Source organism: Lagopus muta, chromosome 4, assembly GCF_023343835.1.
Source record: "Lagopus muta isolate bLagMut1 chromosome 4, bLagMut1 primary, whole genome shotgun sequence".
Lineage (NCBI taxonomy): Eukaryota > Metazoa > Chordata > Aves > Galliformes > Phasianidae > Lagopus > Lagopus muta.
The window spans coordinates 70,010,024-70,034,346 of record NC_064436.1 but is presented as its reverse complement, the minus strand read 5'-3'; the positions used below and the strand labels follow the sequence as shown (position 1 = coordinate 70,034,346).

The following is a 24,323-nucleotide window of genomic DNA, read 5'->3' as shown; positions in this document are numbered from 1 at the left end:
GTGATGCTCACAGAGAACCTCCCCTGTTTGAGGGGATAAATCAGAAGCAGCAGCTTCCCTAAACTGGGAACTGATGTGTGTATTTGTATTTTCTCAACCTGCTCCCCAGACCATATAGAATAATGTACCCCAGAGGCTACGCGACGAGTTCAGACCCAAACCCAAAGTCCATCAGGGCAAAGCAGAAAGCAGTGTGAACTCAGTCTGACCTTAAAGAAATCCCTTCACCTAAAAATATAAAAGACAAACTGTTTCCACTGCGAGCTGCTATATAAAACCAGCCTCAAGAAAAGTGCCGGACTCCTTTCAAACTAACCTCAAACACGAAGCAAATTCCAGCCTGCTATTTTCCTCTGGCATCCCGGAATGTAAATCTCAAGGACAGAACTGGCTGTTCAAATTAGCTCCTACTCCTGCAGAAGCGATTGTTTCCAAACAGTTTCACAAAGCAGTTCTGCATAGGGTTGCATTCCAGGGAGGATTCCCACCCCCCTCCAGATTTTAGACATTAAGAGGGACAGTGCAAGAGCAGGCTGTGTATGGTTGGTTCCAAGTTGCCCCCAAAGAAAAAAAAAAAGGATAATAAAAGCAAATCTTGGCTATGTAATCACAACAACTTAATGCCGGGATGCTGCTATCTTCTGGGAATGGATTTTCCTCAGGCCAGCAACAGGTTTAAATGAGAGCAAGTCACTCCATCTGCAGAAAGGCACAGCCTCGGAGGGTTCCTGCTCTGAGTCAGCTGCAGGGACAGGTTCTGCTTAGGGCACACCCCACATGGCTCCATTCGGGTTCGCTTCATCTTTGAAACAAAAGATTCCTATCTCCCATCGCTGTCATTCCTGATTAGCACATCATTTCCTCATCAGCCGTAATGTCAGCAACCAAATTAAGGTATTACACTCTGGAACATTTAAGGCGATTAGATCGGAGCAGTATTTACTCTTCCACTTGGGCAGATGTGACTGCTGTGCACAGGAGGATGGGAGATGCCACCCTCCAAGTCCAGAAGTTCTTCCTCATGTTCAGACAAAACTCTCTGGGCTTCACTTTGTGCCCAGTGCCCCTTGTCCTGGTGATGGGCATCACTGAAAAGAGCCTGACCCCATTCCCCTGACCCCCACCCTTCAGACATGGAGGGGAGAACCTCCCTCGCCCTGCTGGACACATCCTGTGCAATGCATTCCAGGATCCCATTGGCCCTCTTGGTCACTGGGGCACACTGCTGGCTCATGGTCATCCTGTGGTCATCTGTTGGTCAACCAATGGTCAATCACTGGTCAACTGTTGGCCAACCACTGGTCAACCATTGGTCAACTGTTGGCCAACCACCAGTCAACCACTGGTCAAATGTTGGTCAACCATTGGTCAACTGTTGGTCAACCACTGGCCAACCTCTGCCCACCAGGAACCCCAATTCCTTCTCTGCAGCTACTTCCAGCATTTCAGTCACCAACCTGTACTGATATATGCACTTATTCCTCCCCAGATGTAGGACCCTACGCTTACCCTTGTTGAACCTCATGAAGTTCCTTTTCATGCGACTCTCAACCTGACCAGGTCTCACTAAAGACCCCGTGCACTTTATCTCTTCCTCCAAGTCACTGATGAAGGTGTTGAACAAGATCAGACCCAGTGCCAATCCCTGGGGAACACCACCAGCGACACAAAACTCCCAACCAGCATCAGAATCGAAAGCTCTGTAACCTCCGTGTCTGATCAGACCAAGTTACAGCCCAGACTTTGTCTAGCCAATGATCACAGCAGTTAGCCAAAAAGCAAGAATCAAGTCACAGAGCCACATTACTCTGCTGAATGATCTCAGGATTTACTCCAGCAAGAGGAATGAAGGTTCCTGGTGATGCACGGCCCAGCAGCCAGCACAGCAATCCCAACAGATCAGCCATTAAGATGGGTCACAAAGCCAGGCCAGCTAACATCTAGAATTACAGTGTAATTTTCTTTTTGTGCCTCAAAGCTGGTCCACAGCTCTTCGAATTGTGAATATAATCTTACAGCTGAATTTCCAAGCTCAGGTCAGAACAACTCAAACACCTCCTGACAACCCCTTCTCCCCATGGCAGTGCTGTTTCTCATCCAATGTGAGTGGACATCAGGGAACAAGTATCTGAACCTCCCCACCACTTCTCTGCGAGACCTTTTCACATTTAAAGTCACATGTGGCACGGATGGAGATGGATGCTTTTCCTTATCTGATGGGATCAGTGAGGGACTTGAGCCCAGGAACAGGAGATAAAACCCCACCAATGACAGCTCCATAACCCCATGCACCCAGCTCTCCTGCAACACAGAGCAAGAAAGCAGCACCCTGATCCACAAACCACCCAACATCCCATAGCAGCACAAGCTCAGCAGGGAGCTAAGAACAGATTAGGAGGCTTAGCTATCCTACAGTAATATCCACCAGCTATAGCTATTTGATTTTTTTCCTCCTTTCTTTGCAGCAGCGTAACAGGATGATGCAGCTCCCTGAAGCTGACTTTAATAGATCCATTCAAGGAACAGCCTCGCTCTGCAATTATCATGCTTATCCGGTCCAACTAATGTGCTTGTTTACACTATCTGGCAAACTCCAGATCGAGTGTCATTTCATCACCGGGATTCTTTTGCCTAAGCCAAGACCAACAGACCATGGTGGTAATTTAAACACTGAAAGCATGCACAGTATCGATCCACGAGACTTGACGCCAGCTTGCTGTTACACTCAAATCCACCCCCAAGGGAACTCCCTTCGGCGGGGCCTGATGGAGAGGGAGAATTTCAATGAATGGAGGAGGAGAAGCCTGCTAGAGGGATGAATATGCATGAGCACACGACCCGAGTGAGGGCTGCGCTTGGCGTGGTTTGAAGATATGCGGTCTCAAAAGCCAGCAGTAATGCAAAGGGAAGGAGGGGATAAGACTTCAGGGCTCCTCTGTTGCTTGACCCCAACAGAGCCAGGTGAGATCACTGTTTTCTGCTTTGTCCCAAGAGAAGCTACAGCCACAGCAGAGGAAAGTAAATCCCAGTTGGAACCTCAACAGCCCTTTGGGTTGCATTCACCCTGCAAGGCACATCCTAACGTAAGGGTCCCTGTAGAGGGCCAAACCTGCAAAGTGGAGCTCAGCCACTTGGCTTCACTCTTTGGTGAGCTACTTCCACTGAAACACACAGGTTGCCCAGAGAGGTGGTGGGTGCCCCACAGAGATTCTCAAGGTCAGGCTGGATGGGGCTCTGAGCACCTGATGGAGCTGTGGTGTCCCTGTTCATTGCAGGGGAGTGGGACCAGATGGCCTCTAAAAGTCTCTTCCAACTCAAACAACTCTGTGATTCTATGATGTACTGCTCTTTTCTCACCTTGTTTTCTCTCATTGCCCAGTCAGGAGGTCTTCCTACTCCAAAAGGAACTCAATCTTTATCAATTAAAGACCATTAGCCTAATTACTCTCTTCCTCCCTATGCAATGCAGTACATCAGAGCTCTGCTAGCACTCAGTTGGTCTTAAACACCACCTGTAAATTCACACATCGTTTCAGATATGTATTAAACCCAGGAAATAATAAAAGTACTTACTCTAATATTTCATCAGAATTGCACACTGGTGTTCTGATGCTTGTTAAGTCCCTGATGCTTTGGTGAAGTCTGTTGTTGCCAGGATCGAGTTCTCATTTTACTCATTTTAGGCAGGAATGCAAAGCTAGAAAGTCAGATTTGGGTACTTCTGCTTCACTCCTGTGTCTTTTTAATGCTGGAACAACACTACCCATGGGCTAGAACAAAACCCATTTCCCCTTCCATTCCTTCTCCAAGCATCAAAGACATCACATCCAACCTTGATTTCGACACTACAACAGATGTTGACATAGGTGCAACAAACCAACCTCCAGTCACACAACACAGCAGCTCACTTCCTAAACAGAGGCATCCAATGTCATTTCAGGCACCCGAAGGCAACCACAAGCTCTATCCAAGCAAGGCACAAGCATCTTCTGTGCCCATGTCCTGTCTACTTGCATCCTGTGGATGTCTGGGACACCTTTTGGCTTCTAAGCCAACGTTAGGCATTCACACTTGGATGCCTGCACCACTCCCTACCTATTCTAAAGGGAAACTGCACTCAAGCATTGAGGTATCGACTCAGAGCAAGAGCACAAAACTTCCCACTACCAGCAAATCAACTCTCCTAGTAAGAGTTAATCTGGTAAATAACTCACCTAACAGCCACAACTCTTGTGTTCTATTTAAAAAATGATGTGACCTGGAATCAATACAGACGATAGGAATGCAAACTATTATTTTTATCACGGGGTGGGGGAATTTATTAATAGAGAAGTAAATCACACTGTAATGTTCCTTGCTATATAGTGCCACCTTGCTGTCAATTCATCATTAAAATGACAACTGTCCAGGGCTGATGCTTTTGTACAAGATGTGCGGTGTGTCAGCCTCAAGTAAGCAAGCTTTGGGAGTGAATCCTTGGCTGAAGAATAATGGCAAAGCCAGCTTCAAACAGAGCCCTGAGACCCCAGCTGTGAATGTATCTGGTGGACTCCTCTACTCTTGCTGATTGCTCCAGGGCTGTTGTCATACCCACCAATGTGTTGCCTTGAAGCACACACAGGACAAGATCTCTCAGCCAACTGGGCCCTTACACACCAGCCACCTGCCTTTCCCCACAGACCTTATCTCATTTATTAGCCTCCTAATCAATGTGTGCAGCATGACATAAGTGCTAGCCAACACACGCACTCCTTAAATCAAATGGGAAAATCGATGGGAGAGTCTTGACAGCAGCCTGCTCTGAGACTGCTTGTTCAAGGCAATTAATACCTCATTCCTGGATGGGACGGGGTACTGAAGGCTTCTCTACAACTGCCTTGATGGACAAGAGCACCACAGGTCTTGCCCTGTAAACCTCCCCTAGATGTTCACCACACCATTGGTGGCTTTTGGATCTGCACGACAGCCGATTGCTCGAGTCATGCAATACCACAGAATCATAGAATGATTAAGGTTGGAAAAGACCTCTGGGATCCCCAAGTCCAACCCCAATGCACCCCACCATGCCCACTGACCCTCAGTGCCACATCTCCATGGTTCTTGGACGCCTCCAGGGATGGTGACTCCCCCGCCTCGCTGGGCAGCCTGTTCTAATGAGAAGAACCCTTTCTTAATATCCAACCTGTCCCCCCACCGACAGGCTCCCATTTCCTGGCTCTGAAACCATCACCCAGTGACCCAGCTGCACCTGGGACACCCCAGGGAGACGAGTTACAGGGATGCAGTGGGATATTGTTTCCCTATGGCTTCAGAGTGCTTTATCACCCAGCCAGGCTCAGGCCAAGCGACGCGCTCTTTGCTTTCACAGCAGCAATGGGACAGCTTGTAAATGAAAGACAAAACCCAAAGCCCCGCACCACACAAGGTGAAGCTAGGATGTCAGGAAAGGCGGCTCATAAAGGCTTCTTTATGGATGGCATTTCCAATTAGGCAGCGAAGCTCTTCCTTCCCAGCCTCAGAGCGACACTTGGGATCGCCCAAGTGGCTTCGGTTTCACTGCTGGGGATCTCAGGGTTAAGGGCAGCCACCTCTGGCCCTCTCTGTTCCCCATCACCCCTACCTCAGCCTGCAGGTTAAAGGTGAAAGCAGGCCCTATAACGCATCGGTATCCTTTTCCCTGCTCGCATGTCTCAGCCTCCTGCAAATGAAAGGGCACAGCAGGGAGCAGATCTTCCTGCCACAGCTCCTGCTGCTTATGGCTCGGAGCAGATGCTTGAAGCAACAGCAACCTGCTGCAGTGCAGGGCCCAGAGAGGGCTGGAGGTGCCCAGGAGCAGGCAGGACCTACGGTGGAGTCTTACAAGAATAAAACCCAACTGCAATGAGTTCCCAATCTGCTGCAAAGTCCCCTTTGGCTGAGGTTCTTTGTGGACTCCCATCTGAGGGGCTGCACTGTTTGCTACCGTATATTTCCATCGCTATGCCTAAATGAAAGAAATCCAGGCAGTGTTCTCTGCGTACGAGAAGTGCTAACAAAATGTGTTTGCACTCCTGATTTTATGTTTGAAGGCTCTGGGGAGCACCCAGGCTCTCTCACTCCTCAGCACACCAATGCATCCTTCCTAGATCAAGAATGATGGCTTCTGAAGGAGCTGGAGCAGCTGAATGGACTGGGATCCGGGTGATTTTAATGTAATTGAACTACAAAAGGGTATGTTTAAAGTACCACTAAGACTAGCTGAAACTCACCAAAGCAAGAAAAATCAGAGTTAAGGCTCTAAATCCACCCTGAGCTCATGCCTTTGTGTGTCCTTCCCTTTCCCCATTCCCTTTCTGCAGCGCACAGCGAGCAGCAGCCTGGATTTTCAGCACAAACTCTGAACCATCCTTCTTTTGTGAGTCAGGCATTTAACACTGATTCAAAAATAAATAAATTACTTAATGTGCCCTTTTCAAATACTGTTGGTTTATAGGCATTAAAGAAAACCATAGCCTGAGCTTAACAAGCCAGAAAAACGGTGGTTTGGCCAAGTCCCTGGAATGCCCTTCCTGGTCCTCTTGCAATGGGTTAGCTGCTGTCTGGGGGATTTCAGCATGGCTCCCTGGGCAATGCCTGCCCAACAATCCATGTCTGAGCACATCTCTGTGGTCATTCACACAAAGATGCACCAGAGTGCAGAAAAAAATGCCTCGGTGTTCCTAGAATCATAGAATTATAGAATGGCTTGGCTTGGAAGGAACCTTGAAGATCATCCTAGTTCTAACCCCAGTGCTACAGGCTGGCTGCCATCCACTAAATAATGCACCAAGTCAGGTTGCCCAGAGCCCCATCCTGCCCCGAGATGTCTGCAAAGGTCTCCAACACAGAGCACCATTCTGATGCACTGAGGATGAGCAGGGCTGCAAAAACCTGAAGTTTGAGCTTTAGGAGGTAGCAATACATTCTAGCACACCATTCTTTTTCCTTCTTAGATGTGCCACAATGGTTCCAAAAGAGATTTTAACCAAGGTTCAGGTGGTCACCAGATAAGAGACAGCATCTTGCATCCCAGTGACACTGCCAACTGGGGATGGCAACGAATTGGGTTTCCTTGACTTGTGGAAATGGAACAGAATTTGATTTAGAGTGGTGACACAGGAGGTGAACGTACTGTGGTGAACTCAGGGGCTGAAGCTCAGGCTCAGGTCACACCATGCTTGCAGGTGAAACACGAACTATCACAGAATGACAGAATGGTTTGGGTTGGAAGGGACCTCAAGGATCACCAAGCTCCAAGCCCCCTGTGCGTATTACTTCACCCAGACAGCTTTTGAGAGGAGATTCAGCATGATGCTGGAGCAGCACTGAGGTCCACCATGAATTAACACCAGACTACAGCTTTGAAATTGGTCTCCCCAGGCAATTGGGCATTTAGAAAAACCAGCCTAATTTGGGTCTGTGTGAGTGGAGAGGTGTGACGGGGGGTGAAGGAGATGATATCTTCACTTCTGAGAAATCGGTGCAGCCACGGCTTCTGGATGCCTGGAAAAGCATTTATCCCATTCGTGGGTTTTATTCAACGAAATACCACTTCATTGGCAATAATTTGCTCGGCTCCACGTCAGATGCATCCAGCTTGCCCCTTCTGGGCTCCACCATTTGTTTAGACTCTTCATTTCTTCGTGTTTGCACAAGACCCAGCAAAACGGGCAGATCTTAGTTGGCCTGTAGGCACTGCCATAATGAACATGATTAATAATGGCTGATGCGTTATCCAAAAGATACCAATCAGTGGAGGGAATTCGGAGAGGAGCAGCAAAAGTAATTAACAGCCCAGAGATATAATCTTAACAGCAAAAACCTATATTTAAGGGTAACGATAAAACCAGCTCAAACCCATCACTGCCAAGTAATTAAGAATGAAGGCTGCAACTGGAACATGTGTCTTCACACCCCGTTTCCTTACTGCACAAGAACAAGATGACATTTGCAATGAAAGATTTATAGAATCCAATGTTTTGCTTGACATCACTCAAAAGGGCACGCATGGGACGGCCCTCAACAGACCTCTTCTTCTACCTAAGGGCTGGTAAAAGTTGCAAAGGATGCTGAAGACAACCAGAAATTGGAATGTAGAAGAGTGCTTCTCAAAAACCAGTGTACACTGATGGAGATACACTGATGGAGAGCTGTGCAGTGCGTGTTGGTGAAGCAGCTGACATTCGGGCGAGGCGGTGGGCACGGCTGCCTGCAGAACAACTTGGAGGTGGAAAAAAGCAATTGTCAAGGAAGTAGATGAGATGAAACCAGTGAGTCACCTTTTCATCTCTGCCTTACTGCATCCAATGATTAAAGCACAGCTCTTCTGTCTGCAACTCCTCCTATGACAGAAACCTGTGCTTCAAAGACACAAGCAAGTACATGCGGAGCAGAGACATCTCGCTGAGATATTTAACTTAATTGATCCTCCCTATAATACGATTTTCAACTTCTCTTGCATCTCCTGGCAAAACAAGTGGAGAAAAATAAACCAAACCAGTTTGACACCTAACGAACCCCTCCACGCCGCTGCACACTCATAGGACTGGCAGTCCCTATCTCAGCAGGCACAGGAACCCTGGCTCCAGGGTTCATCCAACGTCTTGTTTTCGCACTGCTCTTCACTTATCTTAACAGGGCAGGGAAGCCTTTAATTGCAAAGTATAAAAACAAGTTAAAAAAAAAAAAACAAAAGCAACAACCCACAGCTTCCTGCCTGGTGGGAACAAACCTGCACGCTGGGCTGGGTGCTGCCTCGAAACTCTTGGAGGGGTTGGCTCCATCTTCCTGCCATTGAGTTGTCTTAGAGCAGAGAGGTGGCCACAGCCTCATTGGGTCATTTCACAGCATACATACCTATTAGGTCTTGGCCCTTTAGACCAGATTTACAAGGGTTTCCCCTCAGCCACCATGCTTGGAAATGGATACTGAAGTCCCAGGTTACCATGCCTTTAAAGCAGCCAACAACCACATCAAATGGAGTCTCAAGAACTTCATTTACCATCTGATGGCTGAAGCTAAGCTGGGTATCTCCAGTATCAGCATCACTGCATCTCTCAGCAACCTTCACCACTGCATCCTTGCAACAGAGTGGGCAATTCTTTAGAAACACTTTGAATCAAGAAGTCCAGATTTCCCCTTGGTCTCCCTCAAACCTGACCTATGAATCTCTGAAGTCTACAGGATGAGCTCACATTCCAACTTTTCTCCAATATCTTGGCTCATATCTTCCCAGAAATCCGTAAGGTCGTTGTACCTTTGAAGCCCACTAACCAAATACGGCCGAAATGGGCAAGATGATTCCTAAGTCAATGGGAGAAATTTAGACAGGAACAAGGAAAGAACAAGCATACATTCTGAAAAGCTGAACACTCCTGCCTAAACTTTTATACTGCATCTCCTAAATAGAAAAAAAACCTCCAAGAAATATGTGAACAATGCAGAAGAGACAGAAAATTTGTATGAGAGGAAGATGAATGGAGCATGTAGCAGGGACAGAAGGGAGCTATGTTCTTGAGGGGAACGCTCTTCTATCAAGCATCCCTATCAGAGGTAACAGGGAAAAATTAATGCATCGGAGGGAGACCTCTCATTACGCAGCTGGCCGACATCCAACACAAACCCACAGTAACCACAACCGGCTTTCAAACACAGTAAAAAGAGCACATAAAATGTTTGCTATTTGACAAGCGGTGAGCGGAACAGCTGTTACACACCCAAACCAGTGTTTGCCTATCTTACCTCACTGCTGGGCTTTGTAAAGCTGATGCTCAAATTCACAAGCGCCATCCCGCCGCAACCAAGAAGAGGAACAAAAATGATGGAGCAGAAGAGCGGAACCTCCCAGCCCTCATCCCTCACGCGTGTGTCTCTGGGATAAGGGCTCCAAATCGCCTCCATGCAGAAAGTTTGCACTTCCAGTGGGCATTCAACACACAGATTTACAATCTGCTGGACAGAAGGAGAGGCCTCGAGAAAGGAGCTCTAATCCAGCTAGGATGTTCCCTTGCCAGAGCCCAGAGTGAAATTCTTCGAGCGCTGGAGACAGATTTTCCTTGGCGGGCGGCCACAAGTGTCGATCTGGCTTCTAGGAGAGATCAGCATGGCCGGGGATTGCAGCGACTTCACAGACAAATATAAAACCTTCCTCTTCAACCAACTTGCTTGTAATAAACCCATGGAAATGAAAAGCTAAAACACTTCCAGCTGGCCAGAAGGCTGCGGTGAGAACAGGGAACTCATTGCACGTGCAGACTTGGGCTGATGTGGAGTACCCTGGAGCTCATCAGTGGCACTTGGGCATGCTGTGGTATTGGGACCCAAGTGCCTAAGTCACTTAGGAAAGATTTAATAGCTCTACTTTCCATTACAGGGATCTTGTATTTGAGAATCAAATCTGATCACTGCATTCTTCTTCCATTTCACATTTTATTGTGCTAGTAAATAATTTTCATTTTAAAGCAACTTAATCTCAAGATACTTTGAATTTTTTCTTGTATCTAGAAGTGCTTTTGTGTAGCTCAAGGTTAATAGTACTGAAATACAGTGGGAAGGAAGGAAGGAATCTCTTTAATTGTCTTACAGTGAGTGTTTTCTGTCTGGTTACTTTAATTATCTACACAGCAAAGCTACCCTGCTCATGTGGAACCATGCTAATTGGCAGGATTGCTCCAAGGTGGCTATAGATTTACCTAGAACACAAACCTGAAATTATTTTTAACCTTTTCAAAAGCTTGTATGGATTTCAGGCTGGAAACACTCCTTCAGCAGCTATGCAGGAGCTCCTCCAACTTCAGGTGGGAACATCTTCCTAGGATGACAATCATAGAATGGTTTGGGTTGCATGGGACCTTAAAGACCATCTGGTTCCAACCCCCTGCCATGGCAAGGCTGTCATTTTTCTACGCCAACTCTGTGCTAACATTCAGTGGCATCAAAGGAAAAGAACCTAAAGAGAACAAGTTAAAAGCAAAGCAAATAAAAACGTAAAGACCTCTCTTTGCTGCACCTCCATCCACCTGTTCACCCTCCAGCTCCCAGCTCCCAGCTGGAGACGCAGCCCAATTAGATGTTCCATGGTGGTGGAAGTGTGAGATCTCTGACAGTCCTGGAGCAGTGGATGAAGCTTCACGCAGATACCCAAAGCTTGGTGACACGTTCTGTGCCACAGGGTCAGGGCAGCAGTATGGCAGAGGCAGCTGGGAACCATCTCCAACCCTCCTGTGGTCACTAATCTCAGTAAAGCAGTGATAAGCAGACTGAGCTCTGCTTGCAGAAATGAGGTTGTCCATTATTGCTACAATCCTTGGCACCAACGAGCATTGCTGTTATCCAGCAGAACATCTAGGACTTCCTGTTCTCACCTGGCACTCAGCAGGCCTGAGCTCCTCCCCTGCTCCTTGCAACATTCAGAAAGGCCGTAATTTTCAAATGCGAGAAAAGGGTGGGACTGCCTTCCTAAACAAAGAAGAAAATGTTCTGTACAAAGGAGAGCATTTGACAGAGGAGGAAGAATGGTAGAGGGCTACTGTTCAGCCTCTCCCTTGCTTGAGCTGAATTCATTTGGCTGCGTTCTGCACTTATGAGCCGTACAAACATTTTGCACATCCCAGCCTGCTGCTAATGCACTGGCTCAGAGCAGCTCAACCTCACAGAGCACTTTTACGGCGTCTCATTCTTCAGAAAGCCACAGCTTTCCTCTTCAAAATCCCCACATTCATGTCTTCGTGCTTGGAAAAGAACCAAAGCCTCCACATTTCCTTATATCCAGGAGTTTGCAAGCGCATTGCGTACTGCAGTCAATAAAGTGCCAAGAAGCTAATGAAGATAAAAATGTCAACACACGGCCGTGATAACACGCACCTTTTCTGCAGACCTATCTTGAACGTTCTGCAAACAAATTTGGTACTTACTCACAGGCTGGAGTACGAAGGGCACCCACACAGTATCCCAATGCTATTAAAGTTATCGCTGCCTTGCAAAAGTGTCATTGGGTGATGGATTGCTCTGCACCTCAATTGGATTCAGAGAAGCTCTCAAACCTTTACGGGTTAAAAGCGGCTCCAGTGTGGCTCAGAGTCACAGTGGTGAGGAGATCATCGATACAAGAGATTATGCAGATTTAAGAAATACCCTCGGCACCCGAAAGTTTTCAGAATGCAAACTACGTCAACTCTGAAAACAAGAGGCACTGCATCATGATGGCAGGAGGGACAAAGCCAGGGGGGTTTAACAGACAAAAAAAGATTGTTTTAATAGGAGAGAAGCATCAGTCATTGAGTCTTACTTCATTCAGACTTTCTATCCAACCCATCCATCTTCAGTGCCAAGAGATGACAGGACCACCTCACTTTTTCCCCCCCGGCCTAGTGGATCCATAATGCCCATTTCCAGCCCTAACAAATGACTCACTGCAATGGCCCCTTTCCCCAAACCGGCTTGCCAAGCCCTACGAATGTCTCGGTACCTGCTATGGTCAAGTTGGCTCTTTGGGCCCCTGGAGAGGTGGGCACAGATGGTGGAGCCCAACCATCTTCTCCAGCAGCCCACTTGATCACTCGTGGCCAAGTGACACTCACTTATGACATCAGTGGCACAGAGGACCAGGGAGGGGGAGCAGGACCGAGGGCAGACGCACCACACACACCCTTCCCACACCAACCGGAATGCAAATTGCTCGCCAAACGTTTCTCCAGGCATTATCTGCAAACAAAAATGCTCAGAGCAGGCGGTCTCTGCATCAGTGCCTTCTCTGTTCGCAGCACCTGCTCCGTGCCAGCCGCGCCGATATCATTCTGCCATGGCCACAGAAGCCAATGGGATCACAATGGCCCCGCCGGACAGGGTCAGGGTTCACTCTCCCTCTCCCCATCCCACCAGTCCCCTTCACCTCCGCCATCTCCAGGAGCAAGGAGTGAGGAGGTGGTTTGGGGCACAGGGAGGCGGGGGAATGCCCGGGGGGGGGGAATATAGGTCTCTGGCGTAAATCACCAACGCCGTTTCCCCTCCTCTCCCTTTCCTTAAGACCTGATGGTCTTCAGTCACACATCTTAAAAGAAAAACAAAAAACAAAAACACAAAGACTTACTTGTCTCAAGTCGATGAAGGCCAACTGCAGCGTGTCCCCTTGGAACCCAGGCACTGGGCCGGATCTGGCAAACTCTGTGGGAAAGAAAAGAGGATAAAAAGCGCCTTTAACTAACCATGGACAGGGAGATTGGCAGACGGATGACAGGGAAGACAAGAGAGGCTGGGGGAGAGGAGGACCGCGCTTCTAAGGAGTCATGTCTCCCTCCCTTCAGCCTCTTTGTTCGCCCTTCAAAATTCGTGTCATCAAAACACCATTAATTCCACCGTCCTGACAGCAAGGAAACTGTACTAATTCGACCTGAAATTTATTCCCATGAGCCGTACTGGGCTTCAGAGTATTTGTTTTGTGAATGGACAAACAACTCGCGGAGAAGAAAGGGGGGGATGGGGGTGGAAAAGTTTTTCCTCTCGACACAATAAAATCTTCAGCTCTGAAACTCTTTTCAGTTCCGAAAGCTATTTATATTTTAGGGCACTGAAGGAATTTTCTAATTTCACGCCTGTCACCAGGCTCCATAAGCATTCATCAAAAAAATATGCCCGGCCGCATCATTAATTATTCGGCAGCAGATTATTTGCATTATCTGGTATGGAGCACTACTGCCAGCATACAGCCACCCCAAATGGGAAGAATCGCGGCCATTATGTGGCATATTTCTTTATTTTGGATGAAGACATCTGACAACTGAATAACGTTGGCTTCGAAAGCGAAGAGAATATTTTCAAGGCCACATTTACCTCCTTCCAATGTAATCTGGCCAAAATTTCATACTTAAGTCATTTATTTGTCTTCCAATTCATTATTTAAACCAAGTCTAAAGCCACCAAGGGGGACTTTAACAAATTCATGTTAGAGGACCTTAGTTCTTCCATGCCATTTAACAGCTTTTCCTTGGTAGCGCTCATGAAGCCAATGACTGCATACATTCAAGTGTGTCTTTTGAAGATGTGTCCAAGGTTGATTTTGCCCAACTTCCCTTAGTTTTCGCCCTCTTTAGCTACAGAAATAATGGCTTTATCTCTGCTCTCCATGCAACTTTTCATCACCAAGGGGACCTAACTTGTGAAGCCACAACTCGACGCCATGAAAGACTCAAGAGGGAGTTTCCACTATAGGCTGAGTTTTGCTGCTCCTGGAGACACGGAAGATTCGACATACTGGAATGGAGAGCTTTCAGGAAATGAAACAAAGCGTGGTGGCAGAAAAGAAGGGAGGGAAAAACACACAATAACAATACAACGTGTTTTTATGTTATACAATGCCAGTGCCTACTATTGCTCAACTATTCTCGTTTTCTCCATTCAAGAATCTGCAAACACTCCTGCAGTTGCATAAAATGAAGGAATGGGGAAGGCTCGGCAATGAGAAAGGAGGATTTTCCCTTCTGTCTCCATGACTGCACAAAGGTACCAGTGGACAAAGCCTTTCCCTAAGCCCTGCGAAGAGTCATTTTGTGCCAGGAAGTCTTCTCCTTGTATACTTCGCCTCCCTAAAGTCATCTCACTTTCAAGCAAATGCCTCAAAAGAAGGAAAACAAATCTCCACCGATTTCCTGTGGCAGCTTAGTCATATGGCTTTAATAAGGAAGATTAATGAATTAGCAGGGATTCAGACCTGCTCCTTAACTGACTTATTTCTGGAAACCAGAAAAGTGTTTCTTGCTGGCTCTCTGGCATCACCTTCCATTAAAATCTCAGCATGGAGAACATCCTTTAGTACAGACAGCAGCACCTCCAGGGCACTGAGGCCACCTCCAGACATTGACAGCTTTGCTTTTTAATACACTCGGCCAACAGAAGGGCTCTACAACTGAAATGATGGCTCACCTTTGCAGTGTTCACTGAGATGCAGAAAGTAAAAGCATGACCCAAAGGCAGAAGAACCCACCCACAGCTGTTCCCATGGCCTTCTGTCACTTTTGCACAGGATAGGACTGGGCAGAGGACAGTCCAAAGTGAATTCTTGCTTAACCCTCCAAAACTATTTTAATTACTTCTAACTGCTTACGTACGTTTGCTATAAAGCTTGAGCATAGCTTGCCTCAACCAGCACGCTCACACAAAGCAACAGTGAGACAAGCTTTCTGACTCTGCTCTACAAGGGATAAATCATCTTTACACATTTGCTGTACACCCCACTGTCTCATCTGGAAAAATTATCCCCAAAGCCACATCAATCCTGTAACACTTCTACTCTGAAGAAGCACGTACCTGAGAAGCTAAAAACATTTTAGATATGGGAAATAGCTTCCTCTTGAGAGGTGAATCTGTGCCAGGCTTCTCCGTACCACTAATGTCTCTAGGTTCAAATACCCAACAAGCTGGCTCAGCATTATGTCCCACATTCTACAGATGGGGTCACCTCATGTTACCCATTACATTTGAAGCAACAAAAAGAGAAACCCTGAAAGGACTGAATTGAAAAGAATTTTCTATTTTAGATGGAAGGTTTTGCAGCTGCTAGGAATCTATTTCAAAGTACACATGGAGTTTAAGGCCTTCCTACAAGCACAGATTTCAAGTAGTAACGAGAAAACACCTGCAAATTGATCTTAAATGTTTTCAAAGACTTGTGAACCTGCCACTGTTGTCATCCACTCGTGAGCAACGTGAGATAAATGGATTTTATCCCATGCCACAGCTCACCTTCAGCAGTCTCCTATTAACCAACCCTATGGGAGTTAACACTGGGAATTATGGAGTAATATCACCCTTTAACAAGACAAGTTATAACAACAGTAGCACATGGAACGTGCTCTTTATTAACCAACATTTGCTTCAACAGCAATTCTCATAAAAAGAACGGGCTGGAGTCTCTATGGCATTAACAGTGCACTTGACATCCATGGAGTGAAATGACACATGAGATCACATCGCTTGTGTTACAGAAGAAATTAGATCAAGACCACGGCTTGCATGCAAGAAGAAAGCTGCTCCAGCAATGGACTGTAAGGAGCCAGAAGAGGAATGAATGCAATGCTTCACCCCATGGCTGCTACAAAAATAGCGGTACCTCCTGTAATCAGAGGTCACACTTTACATACCAATGCCACAAACTTATTTTGGATGGAGAAATAAACAATGTCTTAAAGAAAAAAAGAAACAAAGAAGAGAACAGAGCTTTAGAGGAGAGACACAGCCAGTTCTTCTTGGTTTTAATCTCTTCAACCAGATTTCAGGATAATTTTCTCGGAACGACCAAGCACAGTGCTGGCCTCGGTACTGTCGGATTCATTTATTGTACTTTCTCCACTACCAAGGCAAGTGGCAAACATAGCAAGCCACCTACAGTACAGCCCCTTGAGCAGAAAATCACAAGAGAATAGAGCAGATCAGTATGCGCCTGTTTGTACAAAGCATTTAGCCAGGCTAAAGGTTTGAGAGACTTGTGTTCAGGCCAAAAAAGTAATGTCTTTGCAAGGTCTACAGGCTTGGGCCACCCAGGGCAGGTCACAGAGGGACTCTAACCTCTCTTCCAAAACATTTCACCAATGAAAGAATCAAGGAACAGGAACCGTTAAGCCCTTTACAATGAACAAAGAATAAAGAGTTCAAACACACACAAGAAAAGAGACATCCACTGGAAATTAATTATACAGAATTGGAGGAATCTCTTTTTGTATACTGTACGCATAGGGATAGAACCTTACACATATTGTGTGGTTAAAGGCTACTTTATTCCTCAAAAAGATCATCTTGAGGGTGAGATTTTCCCTGAATTACTTTACACTGCCAGAATTTACGACGGCAGACCTGCAGGATCGAGGTTACAGCAACTCCTGTTGAGGGGAACCACGAATATCCACTTGTGCTTGTACCTCTTTTGAAAGAGTTTTTGTTTTAGGGGAAATAATTATGTCCACATCCCCCAGTGAACAATCTAGGTCTTAAAACCATCGTCTGTAGATAAACTCTTTGAAGATCATCTTAGAAAAGTCAAGCAACAGGACTCCTTGCTTCTTACCCTGAGGTACAAAATGACCCGAGGATTCTCAAGATGAAGAACAAGTGTTTGCATGGACTGGAGATTCCCAAAGGCAAAAAAGGACAGCAGGGACAGCTATGAGTTTAGGCAATGGGAAGATGGAATGTCCTGTTGGCAGAGGACGTATTATTCTTTTCTCAACTTTTGTTGAGCTTATGTGAGCTTATACCTCCATCCAAATCACAGGATCATAGCATTATAGGATATCCCAAGTTGGAAGGGACCCATGAGGATCATCTAGTCCAACTTCTGGCTCCACACAAGCCCATCCAAAAATCAGAGCACGCATCTGAGTGTTGTCCAGATGCTCAGGCAAATGATCAAAGCTCAGTGCCACCTCTGGAATCTCAGAGGGCAGCAGGAAGAGGAAGAGCCATCCAAAATCCACCCAGCAGCATCAGACGACATCACAAGACTCCACCACCATCATTTGCTCTCTGAAGGAGCAACGACGAGCATGGAGCTCCAACATTGCATAGAGATGTGGTCCAGGGGCTGCTCACTGTGCATTGGAACACTGGGATCTGTTATCCTGTAGGACAGGTACACAGAGTCTATAAAGGTTCCCAAACCCAAAACTCAAGACTTCCAATGGATGTCTCTTATCAGTGGGAAGTTCTCTACTCCACTAAAACACGAATACTAGGAGAAGTGGAATCAAGTATCAGTGTTGTGTGTGCCATGCTGGGTGGGGAGAGAAAGCAGGTGCAGAGCTGGGGGATGGTGGTCCCAGTGAGTTCCCAACATTGTTCGAACTCAAGCAATTACAATGGATTGCTCTTGAAACCGAAGAGCTATTCTTGCTAAAAGCCAAGAAGAAGGTAGGAGACCAGGTAGTGAAACCCTCCTCTCTCTTTGTTATAGTGGAACAAAACTGATTTAGCTCAGGCCACAAGGAGATAAAACCCAGCTGCACTGTGTAAAAAGGTTTCTGAAATCTTTGTTAGCTTCCTTCCATATATTTTAAACAATTCATTAAAACACAGCATAAAGGTAACTCCACTGAGAGGCCCATTACTTTTCATTTGCTAGGAAAAGGAATGAAAGCAAATGCTGAGGATTTGGAGGGACCCGAGCCATACTTTCAAAGTCTAATTTAAATAGGTGTGGACAGGAGCATTTTCTCTTCCTCAAGCTGCAAAGGATGGCAAAGATGGGAAAACATCAGCAAACATCCTGGTAACAAAGGAGAAGAGGGGAAGGTGTTGGAGATGGAGGATATCTGTAATGTTGGAGCAGACAGCGTAGGAAACAAGAGGACAGAAGAGATTTGGAGGACACCATGGAATCAGCAACAAGTTTACAAGGGAGATGGAAAACCCTTCCAGTAGATACTGGAAGAGAAGCTCAGTGATGGGCAGCTGTGTGCTTCCCACCCGCACACACTTACAGCACTGACCACCAGGCACTGCTTCCCTTGCAATGCAAGTGCAGAATCCTAAAAGGAAGGCATTTCTTCCCAGAAACGCAGCGCTCATCCCCAGCAAACCAATGCACGATGCACTTAAGGCTACCAGAGGAGCAGGCAGCTGTGCTTTGGGTTAGTAGGGGGAGGGAAGGCTGCCCACAGCACCGAGCGGACGATGGGATTTCCGCGTGAGAAAGTTCTTGGGGCCAGATAAGGCAGCCAAGAATGAGGTGGTAAACAGCTGCCCAGGGACCCATATAGGCACACGTTGGCGTGCTCTCGTGTTGGGTTCAGTGCTCCTCAAGCTGGCTGCCACGTCTGCGTTCCTTTATTGACTGCACCCATGAGTGGGCTGAAGGAGAACGCGGAGTTGAGTGAAATTTTAAATATAATTTTACGGTGCTTTTAATTTCTTGTAAAGCAGCAGTTAAAAGGCTTTGGAGATCGTGGAACTGCTTATTTTATGACCTAAATATTGTAAAAACAATCTGCCTCAATCGCCGCTGGAATCAGTTAGAGATGTGAAACGCTTTTGTACGAGCGAGAGCAGCCGCCTTCCCCTTCTCTTCTTCTATTCCAACCTCCAAATTGGGGTTGTTACATCAGATTCCCACTGCCCTGGAGGTGAAGAAGATGGAGAAAGACCAACACCAGCACCAGGAGGTCCCAAAAAGAGCGGAGCATGGAACCAGGCAAAAGGGAACGAAGCAATCACAAAAAAGTACCAAGAAATCTTGGGTTGTGGACCTGTGCTGTAAGACCACAAGGCCATTTTAAAGAGCAAACATCTGTTCTGAAAAAAGAATCCCCTCTTCTATTTCCAGGTTTGCAGAAGTATTTGTGTTGCTTTTCTATTTTTTTTTTCATTCCCTCCAGAGTTGTTTTTTTTCTCCCTCTTTTCATGTTGGCTCCCTGGGCTGGTGCCAGAACACACTCCTAAATTGAGACATAATTAGACGTGTCCTACTGTGTCTTTCTGGACAACTCATTTAACCTCTACATCTTACTTCACTCTAGGTTTAAATAAGAGGTGAGAGAATCTCTCTCGGCTGCCTAAGAAGAGCAATAAAAGCCAAACGATAACAAAGAGTTACAAGTAATAGCAAAACTTCACATCTTGGTTTGCTCCTCTCTGCTTCAGCCCAAGGTTTTCTTGTGCAGCCATTCCCATTACACTGAAAAGAGATCATTTCTAAATTAGAAGCTGCATCATGGACCTACGAGTCTGGGGAATTAATTTACCTGTGTCTTGGCTCAAGCTTAAGCCATTATCCTTCCCACCTCTACAGCTACTACGCGTTGTGTACATAACCATATTTTCTTGTAATGTGTGTTATATCTACTCCTATATAGAGTAAGTTAGCTGCATCCCCTTCAAACCATGCTTAATTCACTATGTTTCCATTGATTTGTCTCATCACTCTTCTCACTAGATTACATTTTGTCATCTGTTTTACTCAGCGCTGAAGGCATCCAGGGAGGAGATCCTGCTTAGTGACCCAAGTTACCGACGGGGTGGAAAACTGCAGGGTCACGAGTCTGTTTGCAGCCAAAAGAAAAAGAAGGAAACGATTTCTAATGACAAATGCTTCCTATTATTCTCAGCACCACAGACTGTCCCTGTGCGGACACAGATTGAGAACACAGCTGCTACCGGTGTAGCTGATGGGACACAAATTAGACAGCCAGAATTGAGGGCTGAAGGCACTTCTGAAAGAAAAATAAGGTGTTGCTTGCATTGTGACATATGATATAGCTGCAAACTATGGATACGATTCATTAAACGCTGATCCTTCTCCCAGGTTCTTCTGCATGCAGTACTGTGAAAAAGCAAAATGATGACCAGCCGTTAAAGAACAGCCCCTATCGAACCCACACGATCTTACAGGTGACCTTTCAACAGAATTTAATCTCTCAGCACTTACAGTCAAACTGGAGCATGATTAGCAACACTTCTGCAAAGGGCAGGAGAATATAGTCTGACAGCATTAAGTGCCAAAATGAGGACGTCCTCAGTGCATTTCACTGAATGAATGGAGTTACCAAAGATAGGAATGGCAGCTCCCAGCTATTTAGGTTCCAACACCATTCCCAGTGAGGACAGAGACTATCTTGCTGTGGGGCTTAACAGGAATCACATCAGGGCAAAGAGCGTTTCAGAAGACTCCGCAATGAAGAGGTTTGTGATGATCTAAAGAGCAAACACTCCAACCTCCTTATCAACCCAGAAAGCCAAAACGATGAGTATCTGGAATACACTTCCTCCCAAAATGTTCATCCACTTGAAGTATTTCTTGAACCCTATCAAGCTGAGTGTTTTCCGTAGCCATTGCTTTTGTGATACGTTCACAATCACAGAACAAAACCACAGACTCACAGAATGGTTTCAGTTGGAAGAAACCCTTAAAGGCCATTTGCTCTCACTCCCTACAATGAATGGGGACACCCACAGCTCCATCAGTGCTCAGAATCCCTCCAGTCTGATCTTGGGTGTCTTTCTGGGGCACCACCACCTCTCTGGGCAACTTGTGCCAGTGCCTCACTTTACTGTAAATAACTCCATCCTTATATCCAGTCTAAATCACCCCTCTTCTAACCTGAAACCATTTCCCCTTGTCCTATCACAACAAGGACAAGCCTCCTGTCAGGTCTCTCCAGACCCTTCTCTCCAGACTTTAGATACCAAGCACCTAAAAGCTGTCAGACAGCCATGTATCTGAGCTAGCTTTGGCCAGTGTTCTCCAAGAAAGGGCACTGCCCTGCTGCAGCCCCAGACTGACCACCTCTGGAGAGATGCCCATCCAGCACCAAATGTGCTTCAGTGCAAGGCAGCAGCACCAAGAGATGAACATGCCCAACTCTGTCTGTCCCAAGACACCGTGACCATCTCTCACCTCTCTGGTTCATGGTTACCTGAATCAGATAATGTATGTGGTTATTTGTTCAGCATGGAGAAGAGAAGGTTGTAGGGTGACCTCATTGCAGCCTTTCAGCACCTAAAGCGAATCTACAAACAGGAGGGGAGTCAATTCTTTACAAGGATAAATAATGGCAGGACAAGGAGAAATGGTTTGGAGTTGAGGGAGGGGAGATTTAGACTGGATATCAGGGGAAGTTCTTGACAGAGAGAGTGGTGAGGTGCTGGAACAGCTGCCCAGAGAGGCTGTGGATGCCCCGTCCATCCCTGGAGGTGTTCAAGGCCAGGTTGGATGGGGCCCTGAGCAGCCTGGGCTGCTATGAAAGGTGGAGGTTGGTGGCCCTGCATGTGGTGGGGGGTTGGAGCTTCATGATCCTTGAGGTCCCTTCCAACCTGGCCATTCTATGATTCTATGATACCAACACAGAAACTTTTCAAACCCTGTTTGTGCTTTTGCCTTCCACCAACACCCTTGCAAGAGCAAGTGCCACCAGTGGACTGCACAATGCTCAAGCCTCCCAAATGCAAAGGTGCTGGGTGACATTGCAGGGGGTAGATTGGAAGCTGGGGCTGAAAGAACTGCATGGCAGCTCTGTTGCTGCCTACAAATGAAGTTGTCTGTGGGTATGGACTCATCCCCTTTCCCCTTTCTGAGCTTCAATTAGCATCTAAAAACAGACTCACAAGGGAGGGAGGATCCTGTGCACAAGTGTACTGGCCCTGCCTCGGATTAAATGATAAAAATAGGACGAAGCAAGGTGTTCTGTCAGTTCTGTTCTATATTTTGTTAACAGCTACAGACAGCAGGATAATAAGCAATCTGAGAGACATCTTAGGATTTCAGAGCTTATTCAGATGTTAGCTAGATGAAATAAATGAGCAGGGTTGACTGCAAGCCACATCGGTGGCCCTTACCATGCTCACATGCACACCTCTAAATAGATGTAACAGTTGCTTACAATGACTCTTTCCCATTGCAGTAACGTTGCAAAAAGGGGATGCTTTGAGAAAGAATTCCCTGCAGCAGATAGAGAAGACAACTGGCTGCAGTCAGCAAATGACCAGAACTTCTTAAGAACAGTTACTGTTTTCTGAAACGGTTACAACTGAACTGATTTTTGTGAGCCTTCCCCGATGTTTTACCCACTCTAAATCCTCACAGTTTTAAAACACTCCGTTTCAAAAAGCAGGGATGATCTGGAAAGCATCAGCGAAGCATTTTAGGAAGAAAAGGAACAGCAAAGCTTTGATCTCTTCGAATTTGCTGAGCTGCTTCTGTGCTGAAGATATTGCCAGATGTCCTCCCAGACAGCAGCAGCGAGCTCTGCCAGTCCCAACCACTTGGCACCACTCACAGCACTGCCCTGGCTCGGGTCCTGGCATACAAATGGGCAAAGGAAAGCAATGGAAAACGGGATGGTAATGCATCTTACGTTCACATTCCTCCACGTCCAGGTTGAACTGCTGCAAGGCGCCCAGCGTCAGCTGCCGCACTTCGGCTTCCAGCAGCAGCTGCATCAGCGAGGTGGACAGGTGTTTGCATGCTGACATGCAGGCGGTCTGTGCCACCTTCCCCTGCAAAACAAAAGGGAGATGTATGAAGGCCCAGGAGCACGTGTTTACAGCACTAAGCAGCCCCCGCCATCACATCCTGCTGTGGACAAGACAACAGGCCCTGTTTCATTTGATGGCCTGCACGGATTGCATGAGGTAAGCTGGTTGATAGGTTAAAACGGTGGGAGCGGCGACAACTCAGAACTGCAGCCTACAGCTCAAATTGCATTTATTTACACTGCACAGTATGAGTTTCAAAATCCCATTCCAACAGCGGAGGCACTCAGCTCAACGAGAGCTCTTTCCTGCACGGCATAGGGAATGCTTTGCTCCTTCATCAGGTTGGGTCATCCGTGGTGCCAGCAGAAATGACTTGGGTCTGTGGAGCAAGGGACATGAGCAGGCTCCTTGGCGTGCACCCTGCAGAGCTGGAGGGACACTGTGATGACCACAAACCCACGCTGATGCTCTTCTGCCTACTTCCAGCGCTGTGTGGCACCATCCAGACACAGGTGAGGAACAAGGTGAAGGAAATGTCACAGTGAGGAAGTGCTGAAGCTGTGTTGGCTTGGATAGGATTGGGGTGAGGTGGTTTCGCCCCGATGGGCAGCTCAGCTGTACCACAGTGCTCCCTCACTGCCCCCCCTTCAAGGAAGAGGGGGAGAAAATAGGATGGAAAAGGGTGCAAAGGTTGAGATAAGAACAAGGAGATATCTGACCAGCTATTGTTACAGGCAAAACAACAGAGCCAGCATAGGGAGATTAAGGTAATTTATTGCTTGTTAGTACAGATTAGAGCAGTGAGAACTAAAAGTCACCTACAGGCACCTTCCCTCATCCACCCTTTCCCTGAGTTAGGGAATGGCAGTGGTCAGCCCGTAACATTACATCTCTGCTACTCCTTCATGGTCACTCTCTGCCCCTTCTCCATGTGGGATCCCTCCCCAAACAGATCCCACAAAGGCTGCCCACAGCTCTTCAAGCACTGCTCCAACACAGCTCCATTCCACAGGGCCCATCCTTCATGAACTGCTCCAGCACAAGTCCACATGGATGGCCCCAGCCTGGGCTCTGCTCCTGCAGGAACCCTCCAAGGGCTGCAGCCTCCTCCAGGCCACATCCACTGCTGCACCACGGCTACACATGGAGATCTGCTCAGAGCGGTGCCCATGGGCTGCAGGGGGACAGCCTGCTCCTCCATGGGCCCCTCCTGGGCTGCAAGGAGTTCCTGCTCTGTGCCTGCAGCACCTCCTGCCTTCCTTCTGCACCTGTCTGTTCCATAGAGAAGGTGACCATCAACACTTGGCTCCTCCAGTACACCCCTACTTCATGGGGAGACCTACAGGGCCAAC

At 47.0% G+C, this 24,323-nt stretch overlaps 1 protein-coding gene across 3 annotated transcripts in view; it reads right to left on the bottom strand.

Moving 5' to 3' along the window:
• EXOC6B (exocyst complex component 6B) overlaps positions 1-24,323 on the bottom strand; it is a 246,665-nt gene that overhangs the window by 48,838 nt on the left and 173,504 nt on the right. For all 3 annotated transcript variants that reach the window (XM_048943630.1, XM_048943631.1, XM_048943632.1), the window contains 2 exons: positions 22,851-22,992; positions 13,106-13,179 (listed from right to left, as the gene is read on the bottom strand). In XM_048943630.1, the coding sequence (XP_048799587.1) occupies positions 13,106-13,179; positions 22,851-22,992 (216 nt within the window). The remainder of the gene's footprint in view (positions 1-13,105; positions 13,180-22,850; positions 22,993-24,323) is intronic.